Source organism: Electrona antarctica (genome assembly GCF_951216825.1).
Source record: "Electrona antarctica genome assembly, chromosome: 24".
NCBI classification, from domain to species: domain Eukaryota; kingdom Metazoa; phylum Chordata; class Actinopteri; order Myctophiformes; family Myctophidae; genus Electrona; species Electrona antarctica.
This window is the reverse complement of record NC_136803.1, coordinates 28,451,066-28,477,199: the sequence shown is the minus strand read 5'-3', so window position 1 is coordinate 28,477,199 and position 26,134 is coordinate 28,451,066. Positions and strand designations below refer to the sequence as shown.

General features: G+C 45.4%; 2 protein-coding genes across 2 annotated transcripts in view; one reads left to right on the top strand and one right to left on the bottom strand.

Moving 5' to 3' along the window:
* Positions 1-26,134, top strand: part of LOC306917135 (phospholipid-transporting ATPase IH-like) — a gene marked incomplete at its 3' end in the record, with an annotated part of 89,883 nt that overhangs the window by 47,939 nt on the left and 15,810 nt on the right. The window contains 20 exon segments of the mRNA XM_079495268.1: positions 462-569; positions 1,576-1,704; positions 1,919-2,022; positions 4,024-4,074; positions 4,932-4,996; positions 5,306-5,387; positions 5,694-5,844; positions 6,393-6,596; positions 7,748-7,855; positions 10,020-10,076; positions 11,775-11,941; positions 12,608-12,679; positions 15,287-15,360; positions 15,886-15,989; positions 17,926-18,107; positions 19,202-19,456; positions 20,284-20,461; positions 21,472-21,574; positions 24,487-24,632; positions 25,457-25,516. Coding sequence (XP_079351394.1) covers positions 462-569; positions 1,576-1,704; positions 1,919-2,022; positions 4,024-4,074; positions 4,932-4,996; positions 5,306-5,387; positions 5,694-5,844; positions 6,393-6,596; positions 7,748-7,855; positions 10,020-10,076; positions 11,775-11,941; positions 12,608-12,679; positions 15,287-15,360; positions 15,886-15,989; positions 17,926-18,107; positions 19,202-19,456; positions 20,284-20,461; positions 21,472-21,574; positions 24,487-24,632; positions 25,457-25,516 — 2,400 coding nt within the window.
* LOC306917017 (glyoxalase domain-containing protein 4-like) lies at positions 22,917-23,816 on the bottom strand (the record flags this gene model as incomplete). The annotated part of the gene is made up of 1 exon (XM_079495137.1): positions 22,917-23,816. One exon carries the CDS (start codon positions 23,814-23,816, stop codon positions 22,917-22,919), a length of 900 nt encoding a protein of 299 aa, XP_079351263.1.

Genomic DNA, 26,134 nt, shown 5'->3' with positions numbered 1-26,134 from the left:
TACACTTTGGGCTGTTACAAACTATTGACACAAAAACGGGAACCTGAGCGTCTAAAACTGGATATTATATTTTACATAGGACAGTGGTTTTCAACCAGTGGTCCGGGGACCACCAGTGGTCCTTGAGGGGGGTTCCAGGTGGTCCCCATGCAAAATGATGGACAGTTGCTATCCAATAGATCTTTAACTCTACATTTTGGTTTCATTTTACACTCTCAAGAGTTACATTATTGCGAAACTGAAACTAAAATCTGCATTACTTAATATACAAAAAGTCTACACAATTTCAGAATGTATACCAACATCAATACAGCAAGTTTGGGGTCTGAGATGCTAAATGTCATCAACTGGCGGTCTGTGGCTCAAATGCCAAATAAATTGTGGTCCTTGATATGAAAAGGGTTGAAGACCACACATAATGCTACTACTAAACTACTGCTACTACACTCTGTGTGTCTCAGGGCTACGAGGACTGGCTAAGACACAAGGCAGACAATTCTATCAACCAGTGTCCTGTTCACGTGGTCCAGTACGGGAAGGTGATCCGGAAACAGAGCCGCAAGCTCAGGGTATGTGTGTGCGTGTGTGTGTGTGTGTGTGTGTGTGTGTGTGTGTGTGTGACACGTGCTCATGTGTCTGTGTGTCTCATCAGATAAACATTTCAGAGAATCATACCGTTTCATGGCGTGTGTGCGTGCGTGCGTGCGTGCGTGCGTAATTAATGTTCAGTCTCTGTGTGTATGACTTTATGGTGCTATTAAGCTTTTTATTTAAAAGGCTTTATTTATTTTTTAAATTTCCTCATCTGTTGCATAACAGCCAGATAGTGAGAGATCAGCACTGTACATCACAGATAATACTAGAGAGAGAGAGAGAGAGAGAGAGAGAAGTGCGGAAGTGCTCAATGTTAAACCCAAGGGGCCAGTGAGGCTATTCAACGTTGAAGCTCTGGGCCCTAGTGGTAGGAGGAGGGACTACAGGCGGCTACCGTGCAGCTGGGCTTAAACAGGTTGCACTTCCGCATTTGACCACCAAAATTTGGTGGTCAAATGCGGAAGTAGACGTTCTGAGACGGTACTTCCGGCAGTCTTCCGGGTGCTCGGTTGCACTTCCGCATTTGACCACCAAAATGTGGTGGTCAAATGCGGAAGTAGACGTTCTGAGACGGTACTTCCGGCAGTCTTCCGGGTGCTTCAAAACGCCACTGAGCAACTTCCACTGACATTAATAGCTGGGGGGGCGGAGCTTCGCGCCAGTTCAGTCTCTACCCTTTTATATACTCTATGGTTAAACCCCAGCTGCACGGGGTTTCCTCACACTAAATGCAGGGGCCCGCCTGCAGTTCCAGCTCCGACCACTACGTCTCGCCGTTAGATCAACTACAAATGATTCCCGAGCGCGGCACGGCGGCTGCCGCACGGCGGCAGCCGCACGGCTGCGGCTCAACCGCTCCAAGAGATGGCTCAAATGCGGAGAACAAATCTAGCATATACACTACAGCAACGTATGTGACAAAAAGTAGGACTTTTAACTTTTAACTTTAACTCTCTCCCTCACCTGTGTACCTCTCGTCAGGTAGGGGACGTGGTCCTGGTGAAGGAAGACGAGACGTTTCCCTGTGACCTCATCCTGCTGTCCACGTCCAGAGAGGACGGCACCTGCTACGTCACCACGGCCAGCCTGGACGGAGAGAGCAGCCACAAGGTGTGTGTGCATGCGTGCGTGCGTGCGTGAGTGAGTGAGTGAGTGAGTGAGTGAGTGAGTGAGTGAGTGAGTGAGTGAGTGAGAGAAAGAAGAGAGAGAGAAAGCATAGATAGATAAAGAGAGTGAGTTTCAAGAGTGAGTTTCATTTTTCGTCAAATAGGACATAAAGGTATAGAAAAAAATATAAACACTGCATCTCTCTCTCTCTCTCCAGACCTACTATGCGGTTCAGGACACCAAGGCGTTCAAGAAGGAGGACGAGGTGGAGACCATCCAGGCCACCATAGAATGCGAACAACCACAGCCTGACCTCTACAAGTCAGTGACATTGTGTAACAAACACTCAACGCGTCTCTCACTGCCATGCCGGCGCTGCTGCCATGACATGCTGGCCTATAACCATAAGGCTGAGCTCACACCTTTAATGCAATTCTCGTGCTCGTTGGATGCATGTTGTGTTGTGTCATGGCCACCCAATGCATTGCCAATGGAGGTCACATGGTTTGACACAACATTGTGTTGTGTGAGGGGGAGGGGCGCAGCGAATGTGCCCCTCCCCCTCACTCACCTTTACAGAGTTGTGAGTGTCATGGCCGCCCCAATGCATTTCCAATGGAGGTCACATGGTCTGTTGTATGGCTTTCAGCTGTGTTTCGACTGCCCCCTCCCCCTCACACAACACAAATGTTGTGTCAAACCATGTGACCTCCATTGGAAATGCATTGGGGCGGCCATGACACTACACAACATTCATCCAACAAGCATACAGCAATGCAGTAAAGGTCTGAGCTCAGCCGGCCCAAACCCCATGCAATGATTCCACCATGCAACTCCTTACAACCAAACAGTGGTGGAAAAAGTACTCAATTGTTTTACTTAAGTAAAAGTACCAATACTGCAATTTAGAACTACTTCGTGACAAGTAAAAGTACGGAATTGAAAATGTACTTGAGTAAAAGTACAAAAGTATCGGCATCAAAATGTACTTAAAGTACTAAAAGTAAAAGTACTCATTGTGCAGAATGTGCCATTTCACAAGTTCAAAATGTGTACTAAATCTATTGAAAATAGCAGATCTACAAGCTCACAATGCATCGCGTTGCAACGCATTGTGAGCTTGTAGATCGGCTATTTTCTAATGGCCGAAATGTATAGGGTTGGAGTGGTTAATGTTTTCTAATCAAAATTAAAATCTGGAAATTGGAAATACTCAAGTAAAGTACAAATACTTCAAAATGGTACTTACTGTAAGTACAGTACCTAAGTAAAAGTTACTTTCCACCACTGCTTACAACCAAACAAACGGTTGCGAGTATCGGTATACTTGCATGCAGTTGCAAGCAACCACAGTGCCGGCCCCAGCCGTACGATACGCAACCACAGTGCCGTTCCAGACATAATGGCCGAAACATCTTGAAAACGGCCGATATTTTGCCGACATTCAATTGAGTTTTTCTTTAAAAAAACACAGGCTAGGAAGGTCGGCTGCATGGCGACAAACTAGACACCTGAGTAAAGTTCACTTTGAGCTGCTCGGATTCTTCTTTTTGGCTCAAACCGAGCTTGATTTGCGCCGCATTTCTCGAAACGATAATGATCCTCGGTGAATTAAATAACAATCGTGGCACCCGTTACGACACTAAAACCAACCCATAATGCCTGATTCCAACCCTGATATTTTACTAATTGTGATTAACACTCAATTAATACTCATTTTCTATTATGAGAACACGCACACACACACACACACACACACACACACACACACACACACACACACACACACACACACACACACACACACACACACACACACACACACACACACACACACACACACACACACACACACACACACACACACACACACACACACACACACACACACACACACACACACACACACACACACACACACACACACACACACACACACACACACACACACACGCCACCAGCTCAGTGGCCTTGTGGTTAGAGTGTCTGCCCTGAGACTGGGAGGTCGGGGTTCAATCCCCGGCCGGGTCATACCAAAGACTCTAAACAATGGGACCCAGTGCCTCCCTGCTTGATACTCAGCATCAAGGGTTGGATTGGGGGGTAAGTCCCTGCGACATACTAGCGTCATGTCCAGGGGGTGTACTTGTACATCAAGCTGCCTCACGCTACAGAAACAGGATATAGGCTACTGCCCTATGGGCCTCATGGCTCGGCAAGGCTACTTACTTACACACGCACACGCACACACACACGCACACGCACACGCACACACACACACAGGATTTGTAAAATGCATGTTATGTGTCTTCCTATACACAGGTTTGTGGGTCGTGTAAACATCTACATGGACAGGAATGAGCCCGTTGCCAGGTATGTATTGTATATACTTTAGCTATTGAAAAATAGCAGATCTACAAGCTCGTGGCGCGCCACCGAGTGGCGCGCCACGAGCTTGTAGGTCTGCTATTTTTGAAAAATAGTGAAAATGCGGCACAAATCTTTGAAAATTGAACATCATGTTCTTTCAGAAGACTTTTTTTGTTTATTTCGACATCAGGCCTAAATGGGTTATACAGGTCTGTAATTCTGAGAGTTATGGGTGTCCTTCAAATACAAAAGTTTGAGAAGCGTTTCTCAACAACTTGTATCATAGATGTGTGTGTGTGTGTGTGTGTGTGTGTGTGTGTGTGTGTGTGTGTGTGTGTGTGTGTGTGTGTGTGTGTGTGTGTGTGTGTGTGTGTGTGTGTGTGTGTGTTAGAGGGGCTAAAATCCCATAAGAGGGCACCCCTTAAAGCCAAAAGTCTATTTTTGAAACATCGTGAAAATGTGCCTCAAATCTTTGAGGCACATTGATATTATTACAGAGTGAACATTTTAACTCAAATCGTTGCTTCTGGGGGAGGTCCCTGGAACAACATATTTTCAGATGGGGGGTGGCGGAGGCATATTACATTTTTGGGGGGTCCTTGACATGAAATATTGAGCACCACTGATACAGAAACATAAGGTTTTTCAACTTCAAACTGTCAGGATCTTTTTTTTTATTTCGACGTCAGGTCTAAATGGGTTAAACAAAATGTATGGAGATACAAGGTTTCTCCCGACAGTAAATGTTATGTGAGCCGATGTGTAAATGCAAACGTGATTGACCTCTCTCTCTCTCTCTGTCTCTCTGTCTCTCTGTCTCTCTGTCTCTCTCTCTCTCTCTCTCTCTCTTCTGTCGACAGGCCGCTAGGATCAGAAAACCTTCTGCTCAGAGGTGCCACGCTCAAGAACACGGAGTACATTTATGGTAATAAAATAGCACGGGCGGTTTCGGAAACCCGTCTTGGGACTGATATCATCGATGGGGAATCCAAGCTAATAGAAACTGCAGGCTTTCTATTCCTGAAACAATGTGATCGATAATGGAGGCAATCGCTCTAGCGATAATACAAATCTAAATCTAGCTCCTATATGAGATGAAATGTGCTGAGGAAGCCCACTGTTAGCTCGTGTCATGTGGGTTTTTGGATTACAAAGTATGTTGTGTGTGTTGGTAATTAAAGACTCTCTCTCTTTCTCTCTCTCTCTCTCTCTCTCTCTCTCTCTCTCTCTGCAGCCGTCGCCATCTACACAGGCATGGAAACCAAAATGGCGCTCAACTACCAGGCCAAGTCTCAGAAACGCTCGGCTGTCGAAAAGTACGCTCCATCTGCAGTCCATCCAGTACCATTACATTCTATTACACTCCCCCATAATAGGCCACTTGTCTAACCCATTCTGGACGGGAACCCCTTTTGGTGTTTTAACTAAGCATTATGTTATACTTTAGCTATTGAAAAATAGCAGATCTACAAGCTTGTAGGTCTGCTATTTTTGAAAAATCGTTAAAAATGCGGCACAAATCTTTGAATATATATTCTTTCAGAGACATTTTTTTTTATTTCGACAAATGGGCTAATAGCATATATACCGCCGTGTTCCTTGCTCATTGTCGCCCTCCGCAGGTCAATGAACTCCTACCTGGTGGTGTACCTGTGCATTCTGATCGGCAAGGCCTTGATCAACACGGCGCTGAAGTACGTGTGGCAGGCCGACCCCAACCGAGACGAACCCTTCTACAACAACAGGACCGACGTGGAGAGGCAGAGGAACATAGTGAGTGTTGTCATCGTTAACTTTGTTAGTAGGAGTACTTTAGTTGTAAACTTTAATAGAATTAAACAAACGTGCACAAATACACAATGTCCACAACCGTTCCTTAGCCCTAACCCGACCGACAGCTGACGACTCAACCACTTCAATCAACTCAACTCCTCTTAAAAAGTCTTCAATGTCACCGTGTTTTTTCTTATATAGAATACAGCAGGTTTCTTCCTAATTACATATGTTAGTTTATCACAAGTAATAGTTAGAGAACTAGCCTATTCCTCTATCAGCAAAATCCTTGCGTGCGTGCGTGCGTGCGTGCGTGCGCATTGTCGTCTTGCCTCCCCCTTATGTAAACAAGGAGGACCCTTTTTCGTCTGGCTTTAACCTCCATAGCAGCTTTTGTATCGACCTGTATATACTTTCCCTTGAACTGTACCCATTCTGCAAACCGTTAATACAATGTTCAATCAATCAATCAATCAATCAATCAATCAATCAATCAATCAATCAATCAATCAACCAACCAACCAACCAACCAACCAATCCCTCTCCAGATGGTCAGGGCGTTCACGGACTTCCTGGCGTTCATGGTGCTGTTCAACTACATCATCCCCGTGTCCATGTACGTGACGGTGGAGATGCAGAAGTTCCTGGGCTCCTACTTCATCATGTGGGACGACGACATGTTCGACGAGGAGCTGGGCGAGAGGGCCATGGTGAACACCTCCGACCTCAACGAGGAGCTGGGCCAGGCGAGTGTAACGAACAGCCGCTTGTGTTGTGTGTGTGTGTGTGTGTGTGTGTGTGTGTGTGTTGTGTGTGTGTGTGTGTGTGTGTGTGTGTGTGTGTGTGTGCCGCAGTGTTGATCTCGTAGACTGAAGTGGAGACGAAATTTTTTTGTCGACTACCTTTTTCCACTGACGAAAACTAAATGGAAACTAAATTAAAACTAAGCTACAACTAAGGCTGAATATACTGACAATTTCGTCAACAAATAAAAACTGGACTAAAATGCTAGGAAGGGACTAGTGGACAAGAGATCCAGTATAAGTCATTTTACAATTAGTTGCATGCTGAAAATAGCAGATCTACAAGCTTGTAGATCGGCTATTTTCAGCAAGTGAAAATAGCCCACCAAAATACATTTTGTTCGACTAAATCAACTGTAGATTTAGTCGACTGAAATCTTATGATATTTAGTCGACTAAAACTAGACCAACGCTAAAACATTCCAGGTGACTAAAATGTGACAAACAAAATTAAAACTATTCAAAAGACTACGACTAAAACTAAAATCTAAATTTGCTGCCAAAAACAACACTGGTGTGCCGTACACTCGTACAGTAGGATTATACAGTGGTCCTCAAACTTTTTCCATGTCAAGGAGGACTCCCAAATTGACACCTATGAACCCGCGGAGCGGCGCGGACCCCCATTTGAAGACATTAATGCCAGGGACCCCCCGTGAGAGAAGATGTTTACGCCGCTAGCAGTGATTCTCACAGACCCCCATTTAATTTTTTATCTCTGGGACCCCAATTTATATTGTAAAATCAATGTTAATTTAACTCTGAGAGTGTACAAATGTACATTTTGTTCACTCTCTGAGTTACAGACCCATAAGGGTCCATTTGGTTCCTAACTATCATTTAGCTGGGGACCTGAGAAAGCATTTCCGGGGGTCCCTAGCCTAAAACGTTGATCTGAACCACAGTGGGTCGGACTCGGGACCCATTTGTGGGTCGCGGACACATTTAGGGGCCCCTTATTTTTTTTTGTTTCCTACATTTAGCTTTTAATTATTATTATTTCAAAACCTTTTCGAAAACCATTTTTCATGACGTTTATGGGAACCAAAATACCACTGCTCTAAAGCGTTTTCACTCCCGCGTGTGTCCTCTAGGTGGAGTACGTGTTCACAGACAAGACGGGCACTCTGACGGAGAACAACATGGAGTTCATAGAGTGCTGCGTGGACGGACACGTCTACGTACCAAACGTCATCTGCAACGGACAGGTAGGACAGGTAGCCACACGGACAGGTAGCCACACAGACAGGTAGCCACACGGACAGGTAGCCACACGGACAGGTAGGACAGGTAGCCACACGGACAGGTAGCCACACGGACAGGTAGGACAGGTAGCCACACGGACAGGTAGCCACACGGACAGGTAGCCACACGGACAGGTAGGACAGGTAGCCACACGGACAGGTAGCCACACAGACAGGTAGGACAGGTAGCCACACGGACAGGTAGCCACACGGACAGGTAGGACAGGTAGCCACACGGACAGGTAGCCACACAGACAGGTAGGACAGGTAGCCACACGGACAGGTAGCCACACGGACAGGTAGCCACACGGACAGGTAGGACAGGTAGCCACACGGACAGGTAGGACAGGTAACCACACAGACAGGTAGCCACACGGACAGGTAGGACAGGTAGCCACACGGACAGGTAGCCACACAGACAGGTAGGACAGGTAGCCACACGGACAGGTAGGACAGGTAGCCACACGGACAGGTAGCCACACAGACAGGTAGGACAGGTAGCCACACGGACAGGTAGGACAGGTAGCCACACGGACAGGTAGGACAGGTAGCCACACAGACAGGTAGGACAGGTAGCCACACGGACAGGTAGGACAGGTAGGACAGGTAGCCACACGGACAGGTAGCCACACAGACAGGTAGGACAGGTAGCCACACGGACAGGTAGGACAGGTAGCCACACGGACAGGTAGCCACACAGACAGGTAGGACAGGTAGCCACACGGACAGGTAGGACAGGTAGCCACACGGACAGGTAGGACAGGTAGCCACACAGACAGGTAGGACAGGTAGCCACACGGACAGGTAGGACAGGTAGCCACACGGACAGGTAGCCACACAGACAGGTAGGACAGGTAGCCACACGGACAGGTAGCCACACGGACAGGTAGGACAGGTAGCCACACGGACAGGTAGCCACACAGACAGGTAGGACAGGTAGCCACACGGACAGGTAGCCACACGGACAGGTAGCCACACGGACAGGTAGGACAGGTAGCCACACGGACAGGTAGGACAGGTAACCACACAGACAGGTAGCCACACGGACAGGTAGCCACATGGATAGGTAGGTAGCCACACGGACAGGTAGCCACGCGGACAGGTAGCCACACGGACAGGTAGCCACGCGGACAGGTAGCCACACGGACAGGTAGGACAGGTAGCCACGCGGACAGGTAGCCACACGGACAGGTAGGACAGGTAGCCACACGGACAGGTAGGACAGGTAACCACACAGACAGGTAGCCACACGGACCAGTGTTGTTTTGCGACGACTAAAACTAAGACGAAAAATGTTCTATGGCTATTTTCAGCAAGTGTAAAATCAGTCATTACTTCGGCATCAAGGCCTGCCAAAATACATTTTAGTCGACTAAATCAACTGTAGATTGTAGTCGACTAAAATCCTATGATTTGGCAAAGTGGGGTCTGGGAACCCCCAGGGGTCCTTGAGGGAGTTCCAGGGGGTCCCCAGCTATAAATGATAGTTTGGAACCAAATGGATCCTCATACTATATTAGCCACACGGACGCAATTGAGCTGCTCTGAACTCTGGACTATAACTCATTTTGCTGGGGACCCCCTCGTACCCCCTCAATGACCCCTGGGGGTCCCCAGAATGGACCCCCACTTTGAAAAGCACTGATCTATACGAGCCTGTGGAGCTTGTTGATCTGCCATTTTGGCCGAATGCTGGCTCCACAGAATAGGCTAGTAGGGACACCAACAGTGGCGTGCACAGATAGACACTAGGGGGTGCTAGAGCACCCCCTGCCCTTTTGGCAATGTGCCCTTTTGAAAAAAAAAAAAAAGGGTTTTTTTCTTTTCTTTTTTTTGATTTTTCAAAAATAGCAGACCTACAAGCTCGTAGCGCGCCACTCGGTGGCGCGCTATGAGCTTGTAGATCTGCTATTTTTCAATAGCTAAAGCATAACATAATGCTAACACCAAAAGGGGTTCCCGCCCAAAATGGATTAAGGCAACCGGCCGGTTCCACGCGCTGCACAAGGTGCCCTTTTTTAACTTGAGCACCTGCCCCTCTAAATGTCTGTGCACGCCACTGGACACCAAGGTTTATGTGCTTTAATGGATTCATCTTGGTTGATTTGTTATCTCTCATAACCACCAGGTGATGCCGGGGGCGGGCATGGACATGATCGACACTTCTCCAGGACCCGGGGCCAAGGTGAGGAAATAATATACCAGCTCTGTGATCTCACCAGTGGTGGAAAAAGTACTCAATTGTTTTACTTAAGTAAAAGTTCCAATACTGCAATTTACAACTACTTTGTTACAAGTAAAAGTACGGAATTGAAAATGTTGAAAATTGAAAAATCGGCTATTTTCAAATGGCCGAAATGTATAGGGTTGAAGTGGTTAATGTATGTTTTCTCGCCAAAGTAACTAGTAACTAAAGTGTTCAAATAATTGTAGCAAAGTAAAAGTAAAATTGTTGGCTCTGAGATGTAGTGGAGTAGAAGTAAAAGTACTTGGAAAATGGAAATACTCAAGTAAAGTACAAATACCTCAAACTTGTACTTAAGTACAGTACTTAAGTAAAAGTACTTAGTTACTTTCCACCACTGAATCTCACTCTCACTCGCCCATGCTTGTGTCCCGTTTTTTTCCCTGAACGCCGAGAGCATGTTTTGAACACCGCGTTTTTGGAAACCCCGGCAGCGTGTGACAACAAGGCGCTGAGTATTAATTGTTGTTTTAAAGATTATGTTACTTGAGCTATAGCTATTGCTCGTAGCTATAGCTATGAGCTTGTAGATCTGCTATTTTGTAACAATCGTGAAAATGTCTTTGAGTCTTTGAATGTATTGTATATTCTTTGAGAGCGAATGTTTTTAACTCAAATCTTTGCTTCTGGGGGAGGTCCCTGGAACAACACATTTTCAGATGGGGGGGTCGGCGGCCAATTACATATATTTTTGGGGGTCCTTGACATGAAAACGACTGACTGTCTAAATGGGTTAATAATGTGTGCCGTTTTCATCTGCTTTACTGGGAGCCAAAATATTTTCAACTCAGGCATTTGGTAGCGAGCGCCATGGCCTTTTCAGCCGGGGGGAAAAAACGCCACGTTGGACCACTACGGGGGAGACGGCACAGATGGAGGGCTCAGTTGGAACTTAAACCCCAGCATCCCTTTTCTGGGGGGGGAACATTTGCTGAAAATAGCCGATCTTCCTTTGGTTTCGTGCGTCTGTTCCCCCGACATGCAGGAGAGCGAGGAGCTGTTGTTCCGCGCTCTGTGCCTGTGTCTAACAACGTATTTGCACATTGCACCCGTGTCTAACAACGTATTTGTACATTGCACCCGTGTCTAACAACGTATTTGTACATTGCACCTGTGTGTAACGACGTATTTACACATTGCACCCGTGTCTAACGACGTATTTGTACATTGCACCTGTGTCTAACGACGTATTTGTACATTGCACCTGTGTGTAATTACGTATTTGCACATTGCACCTGTGTGTAACGAGGTATTTGTACATTGCACCTGTGTGTAACGACGTATTTACACATTGCACCTGTGTCTAACGACGTATTTGCACATTGCACCTGTGTCTAACGACGTATTTGCACATTGCACCTGTGTGTAACGAGGTATTTGCACATTGCACCTGTGTGTAACGAGGTATTTGCACATTGCACCTGTGTGTAACGAGGTATTTGCACATTGCACCTGTGTGTAACGACGTATTTGCACATTGCACCTGTGTGTAACGAGGTATTTGTACATTGCACCTGTGTGTAACGACGTATTTGCACATTGCACCTGTGTGTAACGAGGTATTTGTACATTGCACCTGTGTGTAACGAGGTATTTGTACATTGCACCTGTGTGTAACGACGTATTTGCACATTGCAGGAGAGCGAGGAGCTGTTCTTCCGCGCTCTGTGCCTGTGCCACACGGTGCAGGTGAAGGAGGAGGAGACGGTGGACGGCATCAAACATGGCCTCCACCAGGGCAAGTCCTCCTCCTTCTACATCTCCTCCTCGCCCGACGAGGTGGCGCTGGTGGAGGGCATGAAGAGGTGAGCGAAACACACTACATTATACTAGTCTTGGGCTTTTTCATTATAGTTTAGTTTTAGTTAGTTTTGACATTTTCTTCCTTCTAATTCAGTTAATATTTTAGAGCAGGTTTGCTAGTTTGTATGTGACAATGCCTAGTTTTAGTTTAGTTTTTATTAGTGTTAGTTTTTTTTATACTTTGGATTTTGTCAGGTGCAGGATTCAAAAAGGTCAGAGTAGCAAACGAAATATACCATTTAAAAATATATATTCAGTTACTGTTGGCAACGAGAAAAACAAAAACTGAGGGCATTTTGTCTATAATTTCAGTTAGTTTTAGTTAGTTTTGTAAACACAATACAGTTTCAGTTAGTTATCGTTTTATTTGTGTTTATATAGTTATTTAGTTCAGTTAACGAAAATGTTTTTAAATTTTTCGTTTTCGTTAACTATAATAACCTTGGCAGGCAGGCATGCGCGCATCGCATGCGCACACCCTTTTTTTTAAACTTTATTACCTCATTTGACTTTATCACCCTGTTTGATTTTACGACATTGTTTTATCGCCATTTTATTTCACGGCCCTAAAGAATTAACGACACAGATTCATTGGATAATTGAAAGAGATGATGGTTTAGTCGCAACACTAAAATGTCCCCAACCCCCCCATCCCCCCACACACTCAGGCTCGGGTTCACGTATCTGAGACTGAAGGACAGTCACATGGAGATCCTGAACCGCAACGACGAGATCGAAAGGTGAGTGACGTCGACGTAGAACCGCATGTGCCACAAGGGGGTGCAATGACTACTTAGACTAGTCATTGGTTAGACATGGGTTAAGGTTAGGTTTAGGTGTGCTGCCCCGTGGGAGGTTAGGTTTAGGGTGAGGGTTTGAGATAGGTTGTAGTTGTAGGACTAATGACTGGTCTAACCAATGACTAGTCTAAACCAAAAACTGTCTAAACTAACTACTGCACCCGCGACAAGCTCACAATGCCTAGAGCCTCCGCGCTGCGTGCGCTGTGAGCTTGTAGAGAGGTGGTCCCCCAAACTATTTCATGTCAAGGACCACCAAATTTACACTAATTAGCCCCCTGCGGACCCCCATTTTGAAGAGATATATGCCATGCAGAGACCTCCCATAAGAGAAGATTTGCAGAGATTCTCAACCCGTTTAATTTCATGGACCCCCAGTTTGATATGCAATTAGTCTACGGACCCCCATTTAATGGCATTTCTATCTCTGGGACATCCAATTTATATTGTAAAATCAATGTAAATTTAAGTCAGAGAGTGTACAAATGGAACCAAATGGAACCAAATGGACTCGTGTCAACCAAATGTGGCAGCGGTGGCCGAACGGATTGCGGAGCGGTCTTGATACCGGAAGGTCGCCAGTTCGAATCAGCGGTCCGACACGTTAAAATTACCACCGCTGAAGTGCCCTTGAACAAGGCATTGAACCACTACGATGAAATGTGTTCTATGAGCAGGGCCTGGCTGGAAACAAGTTCTTGAGCTTAGCCCAGATACCCTGGGTAAATATAGTAATCATTTCATTTCATTTCACCCTAACGGGTCCATTTGGTTCCATTTGTACACTCTCAGAGTTACTATCATTTAGCTGGGGTCCCCCTGGAACTCCCTCAAGGAGGGACCCCACTTTGGGAACCACTGTTGCAGAGTGTCTATTTTCCGCGCGGGACACCGTTGTGTTGTATATGACGGAGCTAAAAGTGTAAGCATGTTGCCTGGACACAGAGTTAGTGTCGAAGTGTCCTTGAGCAAGACACTGAACCCCAAATTGCTCCTGATGTGCTGGCTAGTGCCTTGCATGGTTTCTGTCGCCATCGGTGTATGAATGTGTGAGTGAATGGGTGAATTGATGCACAATCTATGTAAAGCGCCTTGGATAAAGGCGCTATATAAATGCACCATTTACCATTTACCATTTACACAGACTTTTAATAAACGTTACAGTACAAATGTAGCGTAAATACACCAGATTTAGCAGATATGCTATAATTTCCATCCGTAGTCCCGCCGGACATTGGACACTAAACAAAACAAAGACATCGTGAGAGAACAGCAATACAAAAACACAATTAATTTCAAACACACCTAAAAAGAGAAAATAAGAAAAGTTTAAAACTCTTGCTAGGGTATGTATAGGCCAACTGTATTGTGGACTGAGAGTCATACGTGATCACAAGATGGACACAAGAGTCCTGTCTCTGATAACTGGGGATTCCTTTTTTTTATTATTATATATTATACCATATTTTAAAATGTACAAAATGTCTTGCGCCCAGTCATTGTTAGTGTACCATTGTTGGAGATTTGTTGTATAGGTTTCTTCAGGTATTATTATTATTTGGCTGTTGTGTAAATTTGACATGTACGATGTAGCATTGAAGTGTCATTTTGTTTCCGCCTCTTGGCCAGTTCCCACTTGCAAAAGAGACTCAGTCTATGTGTTTTTACTGGTTAAATACAGGTTAAAAACAATAATAATGAATTGAATAGTAAAGCGGAACTCTCTCTCTTCACAATCAAATGATTCGTGTCAATTTATTTGCTGATGACCACAGTGGATCACACAGTTCAGTCCGTGTGTGTGTGTGTATGTGTTCCACTGAATATATTTACAACTAGGAGTTCACAAATATTGTAGAAGAGTACAGTATGTAGCCTGAGGAACAATACTTGTATTATTTTGCCACCTAGTGGTTACTGGTGGCATTGCAATGTGAGGTGATCAGGAAATAAATGCCATTATGTATGACAATGAACAGCTGGTCACCTTAGCCATCATCACAGCAAAACCACAAGTTACACCACCTTAAAATATCTATCAATATGTTCAAATCCAATACACACCACACAATTACATACAGACTGTATAAGCCAAGCTCTATAACTGTATATATGCGTAGTACTGTAGGCATTCTATTTTGCCCTCCCCCCACCCCCATAAAGAAATGTCACTTTCCTGATAATGTTTTGAAAAAAGATCGCCTTATAGGCTACGTGAGCGTGACATGCACAAAATAAAGTGGCCAAGTGCGACAGCTGGGTGGGTAGGTAGGGCAAAGCCCAAAAAACTGTGAGACACCACAGAAGAGAGGAGGGGAGGAGGATCTGAGAGGATTGAACTACTCACTCTGTCTGTCTCTGTCTCTGTCTCTGTCTCTGTGTGTGTGTGTGTGTGTGTGTGTGTGTGTGTGTGTGTGTGTGTGTGTGTGTGTGTGTGTGTGTGTGTGTGTGTGTGTGTGTGTGTGTGTGTGTGCGCGTGTGTGTGTGTGCGTGTGCGTGTGTGGTGTGCGTGTGTGTGTGCGCGTGTGTGTGGGTGCGCGTTGCCAGGTTTGAGCTGCTGGAGGTCCTGACCTTTGATGCCGTCAGGAGGAGGATGAGTGTCATCGTCAGAGACGCCAGAGGTAATACATAATGCACACACACACACACACACCCACACACACACACACACACACACACACACACACTTCTCTAGAGTCTGTGTGCGTGCTCGCTCGCGCTCACGCAGGTGCGTGCTGTACTGGACAAGTGGGTCACAATTTAGTAGTATAAGGCAGATGGCGGGCGGCGGTCCCGGGGTGTACCGGGGAAAGACATTCACCATGGGGGAGCCAACGACCTACCTTCCTTATCCCATTTTGGGCGGGAACCCCTTTTGGTGTTAGCATTATGTTATGCTTTAGCTATTGAAAAATAGCAGATCTACAAGCTCGTAGCGCACCACCGGGTGGCGCGCTACGAGCTTGTAGGTCTGCTATTTTTGAAAAATCGAAGAACGGCTGACATAGAAACATAGCTTTTTCAGAAAACTCTCAGGATGTAGAAGACGTTTTTAGAATCTGATCTCAGGTCAAATTATTTTTATTACCCCGATAAAACAGAATTCTCTCCTCCTCTCTGTCTCTCTGCTGCTGCTGTGTGTTCAGGTGAAGTGTTCCTGTTCTGCAAAGGTGCAGACTCCTCCATCTTTCCTCGAGTCGTCGCGGGCAAGGTGGAGCAGGTCAAAGCCAGGGTGGAGCACAATGCAGTGGTGAGAACGCACGCAAGCACGCACGCACGCACGCACGCACGCACGCACGCACGCACGCACGCACGCACGCACGCACGCAACCACGCACGCACGCAACGCAACCACGCAACGCAACCACGCACGCACGCACGCACGCACGCACGCACGCACACACGCACGCACGCACGCACATATTCGTTGGAAAGCATAGCACACGCTATGGGCCCTATTTTGGTCAGTGCCTTTCACCTTATCCCTGAACTTCTTTGCCTTTTTTTTTTTTACGATTTTGAAAAACACTTTGTAATAGAATCTACAAGCTCACAACATGTCAATTTTAATTACCGTGATTGATTACCGTGATAAGGTTCACTGCGGGGATGTTCACTATAACCTTTGAAGAAGCAACTGTCCATTATCTTCGTTCTGTGTCACGGAAATCCGCTTTAAAACGGTGCGATGGTTTGTTATAGCGTTTGATAATCCTCCACCGTCCGCAACCAGCGAGGAGCATGAGGGAAGCACGGGCGGAGCCAATGCGTCCCATATAGACTAACATTGCGCCTAAGTTTCCCAGAAGCCCTAGCAAGCCAGTGACTCATCGATTTCCGCTTATGGGCCATAGGGCTGTATTTTGCGTGTCTTAAGTACCAGGTCTTATTACTTAACTTAAGACCTGGAGGCGTGGTCAATGTTCTTTGGCCACTCAGAATAGCCAAATGGCATTGATCACACCTCCAGGTCTTAAGTAATAAGACCTGGTACTTAAGACACGCAAAATACAGCCCCTAGAGTCTTAAAAGTTATCAAAACACGGCGAATTAAACATATAAAACAAAAGAGCAGAGAAAGACAACGGGAAAAAAGACGGGTTTAGCGTGTTCCGCAGTCAAACTGTTAAAATGTTTTTCAAAATAGTAAAAAAGGCAAAGACGTTTAGGGATAAAGGGGAAGGCATCGCCGAAAATCGGGCCACAGGTGTGTGTCCCGGGTCACTCATGTGGTATATTTGTATGCACACGACCACAGTCAAGTACACACGCCTGCACAGAGATACCTAATACAAGGGTGCTAGTGGTCGCACGGACATGACAACACTCAACGGCACTCACTCACACACTCGTTGGAAAGTGTAGCTCATGCCTCGTTAGGGCAGAGTGACTCCAATCAAATCTATTGATTGTTGTCAATCTGTCCAATGCCACTGAACTTTATGTTATGGGAGTGGTGGTTTTTGTGGTTATATGCATTATGCATTATATCGGGTTATATTGATTTGGTATAGTCTACCACGGCGGTTATATGGCATGCATTTCTAACTTGCATTACTTTAATTAAAGAGTTTAATTAATTACGTATTCATTTTATTGTTAGTGTGCAGGGGTGCGGTGTGGACTTTGGAACGGAAATAGTTCACACACTGGCCCCTTTTCCACCGGTTGGTTCCCAATGGGAACCGGTTCAGTTCTTTTTGGTTTTTAGTCCATGAGCCAGAGCTCCAAAATTGAAACGTTAATTATGAATTGAGTGGGCAAAACCATACCTATATTAGATTGTTATCACCATTAAACTTCCCCAATTGAGTACTTACACGAAGACAATGATTTATTGTATTACAAATTTTACATTTTTAAATATGCAAATGAGGCATTATGTAGGAAAATATGCGAAATAATCGAAAATATGAAAAAGCTACTACTGTGGAAGGGTTATCATGTATTAATTTACTTGTTGATCCTATAAACAATTTAATATAGGGTATAGTTTGCCCACCAATTTTGGCGCTCTGGCTCATGGACTAAAAACCAAAAAGAACCAACCTTTCCAACCGATGGAAAAGGGGTCTAACAGTGGTAGTTGCATACTTGCATGATGCATCCTCGGTTTTAAATTAAATGGCCATTCCTGTGTGTGTGTGTGTGTGTGTGTGTGTGTGTATGTGCGTGCGTGCATCCAGGAGGGCCTGAGGACGCTGTGCGTGGCGTATCGGCGCCTGGGCCCAGAGCAGTACCGGGAGGTGTGCCACCTGCTCAACTCGGCCAAGCTGGCGCTGCAGGAGAGAGACAGGAAGCTGGCCGAGGCCTACGACCTCATCGAGACGGAGCTGGTGCTGCTGGGAGCCACGGCCGTGGAGGACAGGTCAGGACACCGTCACTGTATACTGTATGTGCTGTGTGTGTACTGTACTGTATGTTCCAGCCACTTCTATTTATGCGCTCTATACTACAACTATTTCCTTTTTTAACTACAGTGCAATATCAATAGTCTCTCCTAGGCAGTTTAGCCAAATGTAAGCCATTCATGTGTACTTTGAACAAAGCAAAATAATACTTTTTGTTTGTGTGCTCCGTCTTAGGATCATAACTGTAATTATCAGAACATGGAGAGATATTTTTCAGTAAAAGTGATGGTATTAACCCATTTAGGCCTGACCTCAACATTTTAAAAAGTTCTTCTAAATCCTCCAGTTGTCTGAAATAAATATTTTCACGATTTAAACAAAATAGCTCATAGCGCGCCACTCGGTGGCGCGCTATGAGCTTGTAGGTCTGCTATTTTTCAATAGCTAAATTATAACATAAAGTCTACAGCGTATAGGTCTTGCCCAGCGTGGGTGATGGTGATTAAAACGTTATCTCGCCAGAGTGTTAGTGTTAGCCCTCCATATTTGAGCCACATCCTCATTCTATAGGCTATGCGATATGCATCGACGCGCGATGGATTCACTTTCATAGCGTGATCAAAGTTTAAACTTTTAGGTGTTTCATCTACCATGTGAGTAAAAAAGTATTTAAAAAAAAAATACTGGATTCAATGAAATTAAACAAAGACGGATTTTTACGTTCTGGCGCAGCCGGGGTGTGGACTAGAGATTAAAACGGACGGCTTGTAGATCGGTTATTTTCAAATGGCTGAAATGTATAGGGTTGAAGTGGTTAATGTATGTTTTCTAATCAAAATTAAAATCGCCAAAGCAACTAGTAACTAACGTTTTCAAATAATTGCACTGAAGCAAAAGTACAAATTTTGGGCTCTGAGATGTAGTGGAGTAGAAGTAAAAGTACTGGAAATTGGAAATACTCAAGTAAAGTACAAATACCTCAAAATTGTACTTAAGTACGGTACTTAAGTAAAAGTACTTAGTTACTTTCCACCACTGGTTCTAATTGGCATCCTTTGTGTGAAGTTTACCAAGCACAGCTGGACTTAATTAACACTTAATTAACACCCAGGCTCCAGGAGAAGGCGGCGGACACCATCGAGTCGCTGCACAAGGCGGGCATGAAGGTGTGGGTGCTGACCGGCGACAAGATGGAGACGGCGGTGGCCACGTGCTACGCCTGCAAGCTGTTCCGCCGCAGCACGCACATCCTGGAGCTCACCACCAAGCGCCTGGAGGAGCAGAGCCTGCACGAGGTGCTCTTTGACCTGAGCAGGACCGTGCTGCGCTCGCACGGGGCCAGCATGAGCCGCGACAACATGTCCGGGTAAGGCTGGACGGCGGACTCCACGCATGCAAGTTAAAGATGGAGTGCCGTGATTTTTCCTGTTTTGTGTGTAGTCTATGGCATTGGTTCCCAAAGTGGGGTCCACCAGGGGTCCTTGAGGGAGTTCCAGGGGGGCCCGGGCTAAATGATCATTATGAACCAAATGGACCTTTATGGGTCTGTAACTCCTTTTTTTATAATCTGGGGACCCCCCCCAAATAATTTCGGGACCCCCCCCGAGGGGTCGCGACCCACAGGTTGTGAGGACCCCTGGTCTAATGACCTGATGAAGATCAAATGGATCGAAACATTGTCAGAATTATCAATAAAGAACGTCTTTCTTGTACCTGTGGTAATATCTAACCCCTGGTCTCTTTTCTGACTTTTCTGTTTTGATTTTGCCAACTTCCGGGTATATATGATGGTGATGTCACGCGCATAATACCCTCTATATATGTGACCAGATTTGACTGAGAGTCTGCCATCGTGCAAATTCCAGCTTTTCACCAGAGGAGAAAAACCTTTTTTTCTCAAAAATGAGTTAATAGCACAGGCAGACTCTTCACATAATAGAATAAATGCTTAAACATGTAGCTATAGGTGTAATGTTAGAGTCCACAGAAGTGAACCTTTCAAGCCCGTTTTCTCAACTCGCTGTTTTCACAAAGACATTAAGCCATATCTCCAAAACTGGTGGGTCAAACTGAACAACCAATATGTCAATTTGAAGCTATGATTCCCTGCTTTCATATGACATGAAAAAACGAAAATTCAAAATGCAGTCCCTCAGTCAAATGTAGTCACGTATGTTTCCGTTTTCCCTGCAGTCTTTCGGGCGACTACGCCGACTACGGCCTCATCATCGACGGCGCCACGCTGTCGGCCGTGCTGAAGCCCGAACCCGAGGAGTCCAACTCGGGGAACTACAAGGAGATCTTCCTGGAGATCTGCCGCAACTGTAGCGCCGTGCTCTGCTGCCGCATGGCCCCGCTCCAGAAAGCACAGGTGGGGACGGGAGTGGTATAATTAACCCATTTTGGGGGCGGGAACCCCTTTTTGGTGTTTTAAAGCATTACGTTATGCTGTTGAAAAATAGCAGATCTACAAGCTCATAGCGCGGCACCGAGTGAGCTTGCAGGTCTGCTATTTTTGAAAAATCGTGAAAATCTTTGAATATATTCTTGACGTTTTTAACTCAAAGCTTTGCATCTGGAGGGGGGTCCCTGGAACAACATATTTTCAGATGGGGGTCGGCGGCCAAATACATATAATTCTAGGGGTCCTTGACATTAAATAGTTTGAGGACCACTGACATAGAAACGAAACGAAAGAAAACTATCAGGATTTAGAAGACATTTGGTTCCGTTGAATACATTTGGTCTTTGTAGAGTCCAAAATGGGTATGCACACGCGTCATTTTTGGACTCTTCCTTCACATCTGTCAGTGGCGTGCACAGATAGACACTAGGTGGTGCTAGAGCACCTGCCCTTTGCCCTCTGGACAGCAAAGTGCCCTTTTGATTATTATTATTTTTTTTTACAGTGTACACTGTACACTGTATGTGGACCACAGTGACATTGATCTTGATAAAAAAGCTTCTAATATATTATTTATGCCCCAAAATCTATACATCTCACACTATTAAGGCAACCGGCCGGTTCCACGCGCTGCACAAGGTGCCCTTTTTTCACTTGAGCACCTGCCCCTCTAAATGTCTGTGCACGCCACTGACGCCACCTGTTATCGATGATACTAATGAAGGCTCTGAAAACACTGTGCTACACCAGTGGGTCTCATAAAGTGTCCTAAAGTGGGTTTCAAATGGACCCGTACGTACGGGTGTGTTACTCTGAGAGTGTATACGGGTCCATTTGGTTCCATTCTGTGTGCATAGAGCCCATTCACAACGGACCCAGCCTGTTCGTCCGTCCACCCACACCTCCTACCAGAGTGTGTGTGTGATTCAGGTGTGCTGCTGATTATAACACTGCGTTTGTTGTCTCCTCGTCTACAGATCGTGAAGCTGATCAAAGCGTCGCCCGAGCACCCGATAACGCTGGCCATAGGCGACGGAGCCAACGACGTCAGCATGATCCTGGAAGCCCACGTCGGAGTCGGTGGGTTTTCACGTTATACGGCTTGCCATGATACAGTGTTGTTTTCGTCGACTAAAACTAAGACGAAAACTGTTCGTCGACTACCTTTTTCCACTGACGAAAACTAAATGGAAACTAAATGAAAACTAAGCTATGATGACTAAAACTAAGACTAAATATATTGACAATTTCGTTGACAAAAAAAAACTAGACTAAAATGTTAGGAAAGGACTAGTGGACAAGAGATCCAGTATAAGTCATTTTACACTTGGTTGCATGCTGAAAATAGCCGATCTACAAGCTCACAACGTGTCACAGCGTGACACGTTGTGAGCTTGTAGATCGGCTATTTTCAGCAAGTGTAAAAACAGTCATTGATTTAGTCTACTAAATCAACCGTAGATTTGGTCGACTAAAATCCTATGATATTTAGTCGACTAAATCTAGACTAACACTAAGACATTCCAGGTGACTAAAATGTGACTAAAACTAAATGAAAGCTATTCAAGAGACTATGACTAAAACTAAAATAAAATGTTGCTGCCAAAAACAACACTGCCATGATATACAGCAGTGATTCTCAACTTGCTGGGGAGGGGGGTGGGGGGGGTCAAATGGTTTTGTGAATGAACGTTGTGAAAACAGACGATCTACAAGCTCACAACGCCTCGCAACGCGAGGCGTTGTGAGCTTGTAGATGGGCTTGTAGATCAGCCCGAAAGGTTTGAGAACCACTGAGAGAAGAGGGTTTGATTTGCTGCCTCAGACACATATGACGTAAATTCTCCATTCGTTGTCAATGGGAATTTTTAAACAAAAATACCAATTTGCGTGGGACGAAAATAACAGATTTGCTCATCTACATGACGTAAATTCTCCATTGATTGTCAATGGCATTTAATGTTTGTGTACAAAAATCTACACTATAGCTGAATATAGGAGGGGCTAGTGCCCCTGAAAAATCACACCAGTGCATGTGAAGTGAGGGGGGGTCTTATCATCATCATCTCATTCCGGCCAATCACAATTTGCGTCCTCAGCAGCGTCTTCAACATTTGTGTTCACACAATGTTTAAGTTTACACAAACACTCAAAGCTGGAAATTCATTGTCAATTGGCATTCAATATATATATATATATATATATATATATATATATATATATTTTTTTTTTTTTTAATATATATTTTATGCATGTCCAGCTTTGAGGGTTTATGTAAACACAAACATTGAAGACAAAAGTCAAGACGCAAATTGTGATTTGCCAGAACGAGATGATGTATGATGAAACCTATGATGATGATGATGAGAGTGGCCCCTCACTTCACACAGGTGTGACTTTTAGTGGAAAAACAACTCACAGCTCACGCGGCAGCTTTCTGCCCGTCGTGCTCTGCGAACCACTCGTGGCTCCCGTCCTCCGCCATCGCCTTGTCGAGCAACGCATCTCCGTCGGGGTCCGGCGCCGAGAGAGGCCTGAACGCCTCGTCTCCCACGAAGCAGATCTCGTGGCCGTCCGGGTCGGCCAGAACCACCACCTCCACCGTGGCCTTCCCCGGGGTGTCCAGGCTGACCAGCGGCGTCAGGACCGCCTGCTTTTCCCTCTCCATCAGAGCCTCGAGGCCCGCCAGCTGCTCTCGCGGGCACGAGAACGCCATTCGTCCGAAGGCCGTTCCGTGGTCGACGGTCTCGGCGATGCCGCGAAGCTCCAGCTTGCACTGACCGACGTCCGCGAACGCCATCAGCGCCGTTTGCTTCTCGTCGTCCTCGTCCATCACCGTCATTCCCAAAAGGGAAGCCCAGTAGTGCGTGGACGTCCGGAGGTCGGACACCGCGAGACAAACTTTTTGCACCGGATCGCTCGGAGGCTGTTCTTTGTCGACCAGATAGAAGCGATATCCTCCCGGCGCTTCGGTCAGATAGAGCGCTTCTCCTACCTCCGTGAGAGGCCAGCCTGATTTCCTAGCGTTGCTTACAGCTCGACTCGACTGCAAAGTAAGCCCCAGGAAATCATTGCCGAGGCGATATTCTCCCACTCCATAGTTGTACGTCAGTTCGGCGACAAAGTGGTCATCCTCGGCCCCGAAACCGACCATCGTCTTGCTCCATCTTCCGTCGTAAGGACCGTTACAGGCCGCTTTGCATCCTTCTTCAAACTCCTCGTGGCGTAACACCTTCATGCCGAGTACGTCCCGGTAAAAGGCGGCCGCTTTGCTTCTATCGGCCACTTTAAAAACAAAATGCAATGCCCGTCGCGAGGCCATGGTTCACGAGCAGAATACTTAGTGCAGTACACATTACGGTAGTACTGGTGTCAGGACCATGATGTCACATTGATGACATCAGGAATCACCATATATGGGCGTAAAAAGGACATAGACAGACAAATACGGAGATTTTCTGATTTATAGATATATGTCTGGACAGCCGCTGCATCTGTGTGCATTTATAAATACTAAGTTATGGGACATATATGTTATCCCATTTTGGGCAGGAAACCCTTTTGGTGTTTTAAACATTATGTTATACTTTAGCTATTGAAAACTAGCAGATCTAAAAGCTAGGTCTGCTATTTTAGAAAAATCGTGAAAATATTTATTTCAGAAAACTGGAGGATTTAGACTTTTTTTTTTTTTTTTTTACTTTTGAGGTCAGGCCTAAATGGGTTATACAAGAGGCTTGAATATAAGATAGTTACGGGTCTGATGTGTTTGATATTTTATGGTTTGGATAATATCAGAATTTAATTTAAGCTGTATGTTAACCAATCCCTACTACGTAGGTATCCAAATATGTTTTGTTTTTTGTTCATATGCTTGTAGGTCTTTCTTTGATTACTCACGGTATGTGGTTAAAGTCTTGTAAAGTATATTTGTGTCGCGCTCTCTCCCTTTCTTTCTTACCCTCTCTCTCTCTCTCTCTCTCTCTCCCTAGGCATCCTGGGTAAGGAGGGTCGTCAGGCGGTGAGGAACAGCGACTATGCCATCCCCAAGTTCAAACACCTGAAGAAGATGCTGCTGGTCCATGGGCATTACTACTACATACGCATCTCTGAGCTGGTGCAGTACTTCTTCTACAAGGTAAGAGTATACGTCCACAACGTCACGTCACAACATTTGTCAAGAATGAAGAAGAATATACTGCCCGGAGTCTTGGCCGCCCCCGACAACCTGACTTTTTAATTGCTCACCCAAGACTATACCGACTTTAGCTGAGGACTGCATTGCGCAGGGGTGGAAAAAGTACTCAATTGTTTTACTTAAGTAAAAGTACCAATACTGCAATTTAGAACTAACTTCGTTACAAGTAAAAGTATGGAATTGAAAATGTTCTTGACTAAAAGTACAAAAGTATCGGCATCAAAAAGTACTAAAAGTAAAAGTATTCATATTGCAGAATGTGCCATTTCACAAGTTAAAAATGTGTACAAAGTCTATTGAAAAGAGCCGATCTACAAGCTCACAATGCGTCGCGTTGCGACGCATTGTGAGCTTGTAGATCGGCTCTTTTCAAATGGCCGAAATGTACTGTATAGGGTTGAAGTGGTTAATGTATGCTTTCTAATCAAAATTAAAATCACCAAAGTAACTAGTAACAAAAGTTTCAAATAATTAGTAGTGAAGTAAAAGTACAAATTGTGGCTCTGAGATGTAGTGGAGTAGAAGTACTGGAAATTGGAAATACTCAAGTAAAGTACAAATACCTCAAACTTGTACTTAAGTACAGCACTTAAGTAAAAGTACTTAGTTACTTTACACCACTGACATTGCAGGATTCATATTAGTGTAGAATGTACTATATACATACTTATACATAATGTATATATACTGTATATACTGCATGATGGGAGTTGGATGTTCTTCAAGGTGTATCATATCCATTCCCTTTGTCCTTCTCTCCCCAGAATGTGGTCTTCATCTTTCCTCAGTTCCTCTACCAGTTTTTCTGCGGCTTCTCACAGCAGGTATAGACACGCACAAACAGACGCACGCACGCACGCACGCATGCACAGTTGCACACACACACACCATTCCTATTGTATTGCATCCCCCCCCCCCCATCGCCTGATTAACAACCTTTTTTTTGGCATGCCGTCTCTCTCTCGCTGTCTCTCTCTCTCTGTGTGTCTCTCTCTGTGTCTCTCTCTCTCTCTCTCTCTCTGTCTGTCTCTCTCTCTCTCTGTGTCTCTCTCTGTGTCTCTCTCTCTCTCTCTCTCTCTCGCTGTCTCTCTCTCTCTGTGTCTCTCTCTCTCTCTCTCTCTCTCTCTCTCTCTCTGTGTCTCTCTCTCTCTGTGTCTCTCTCTCTCTCTCTCTCTCGCTCTGTGTCTCTCTCTCTCTGTGTCTCTCTCTCTCTCTCTCTCTCTCTCTCTGTCTCTGTCTCTGTCTCTGTCTCTGTCTCTCTCTCTCTCTCTGTCTCTCTGTCTCTCTCTCTCTGTCTCTCTCTCTGTCTCTCTCTCTCTCTCTCTCTCTGTCTCTCTCTCTCTGTCTGTCTCTGTCTCTCTCTCTCTCTCTCTCTCTGTCTCTCTCTCTCTCTCTCTGTCTCTGTCTCTGTCTCTCTCTCTCTCTCTCTCTCTCTCTCTCTC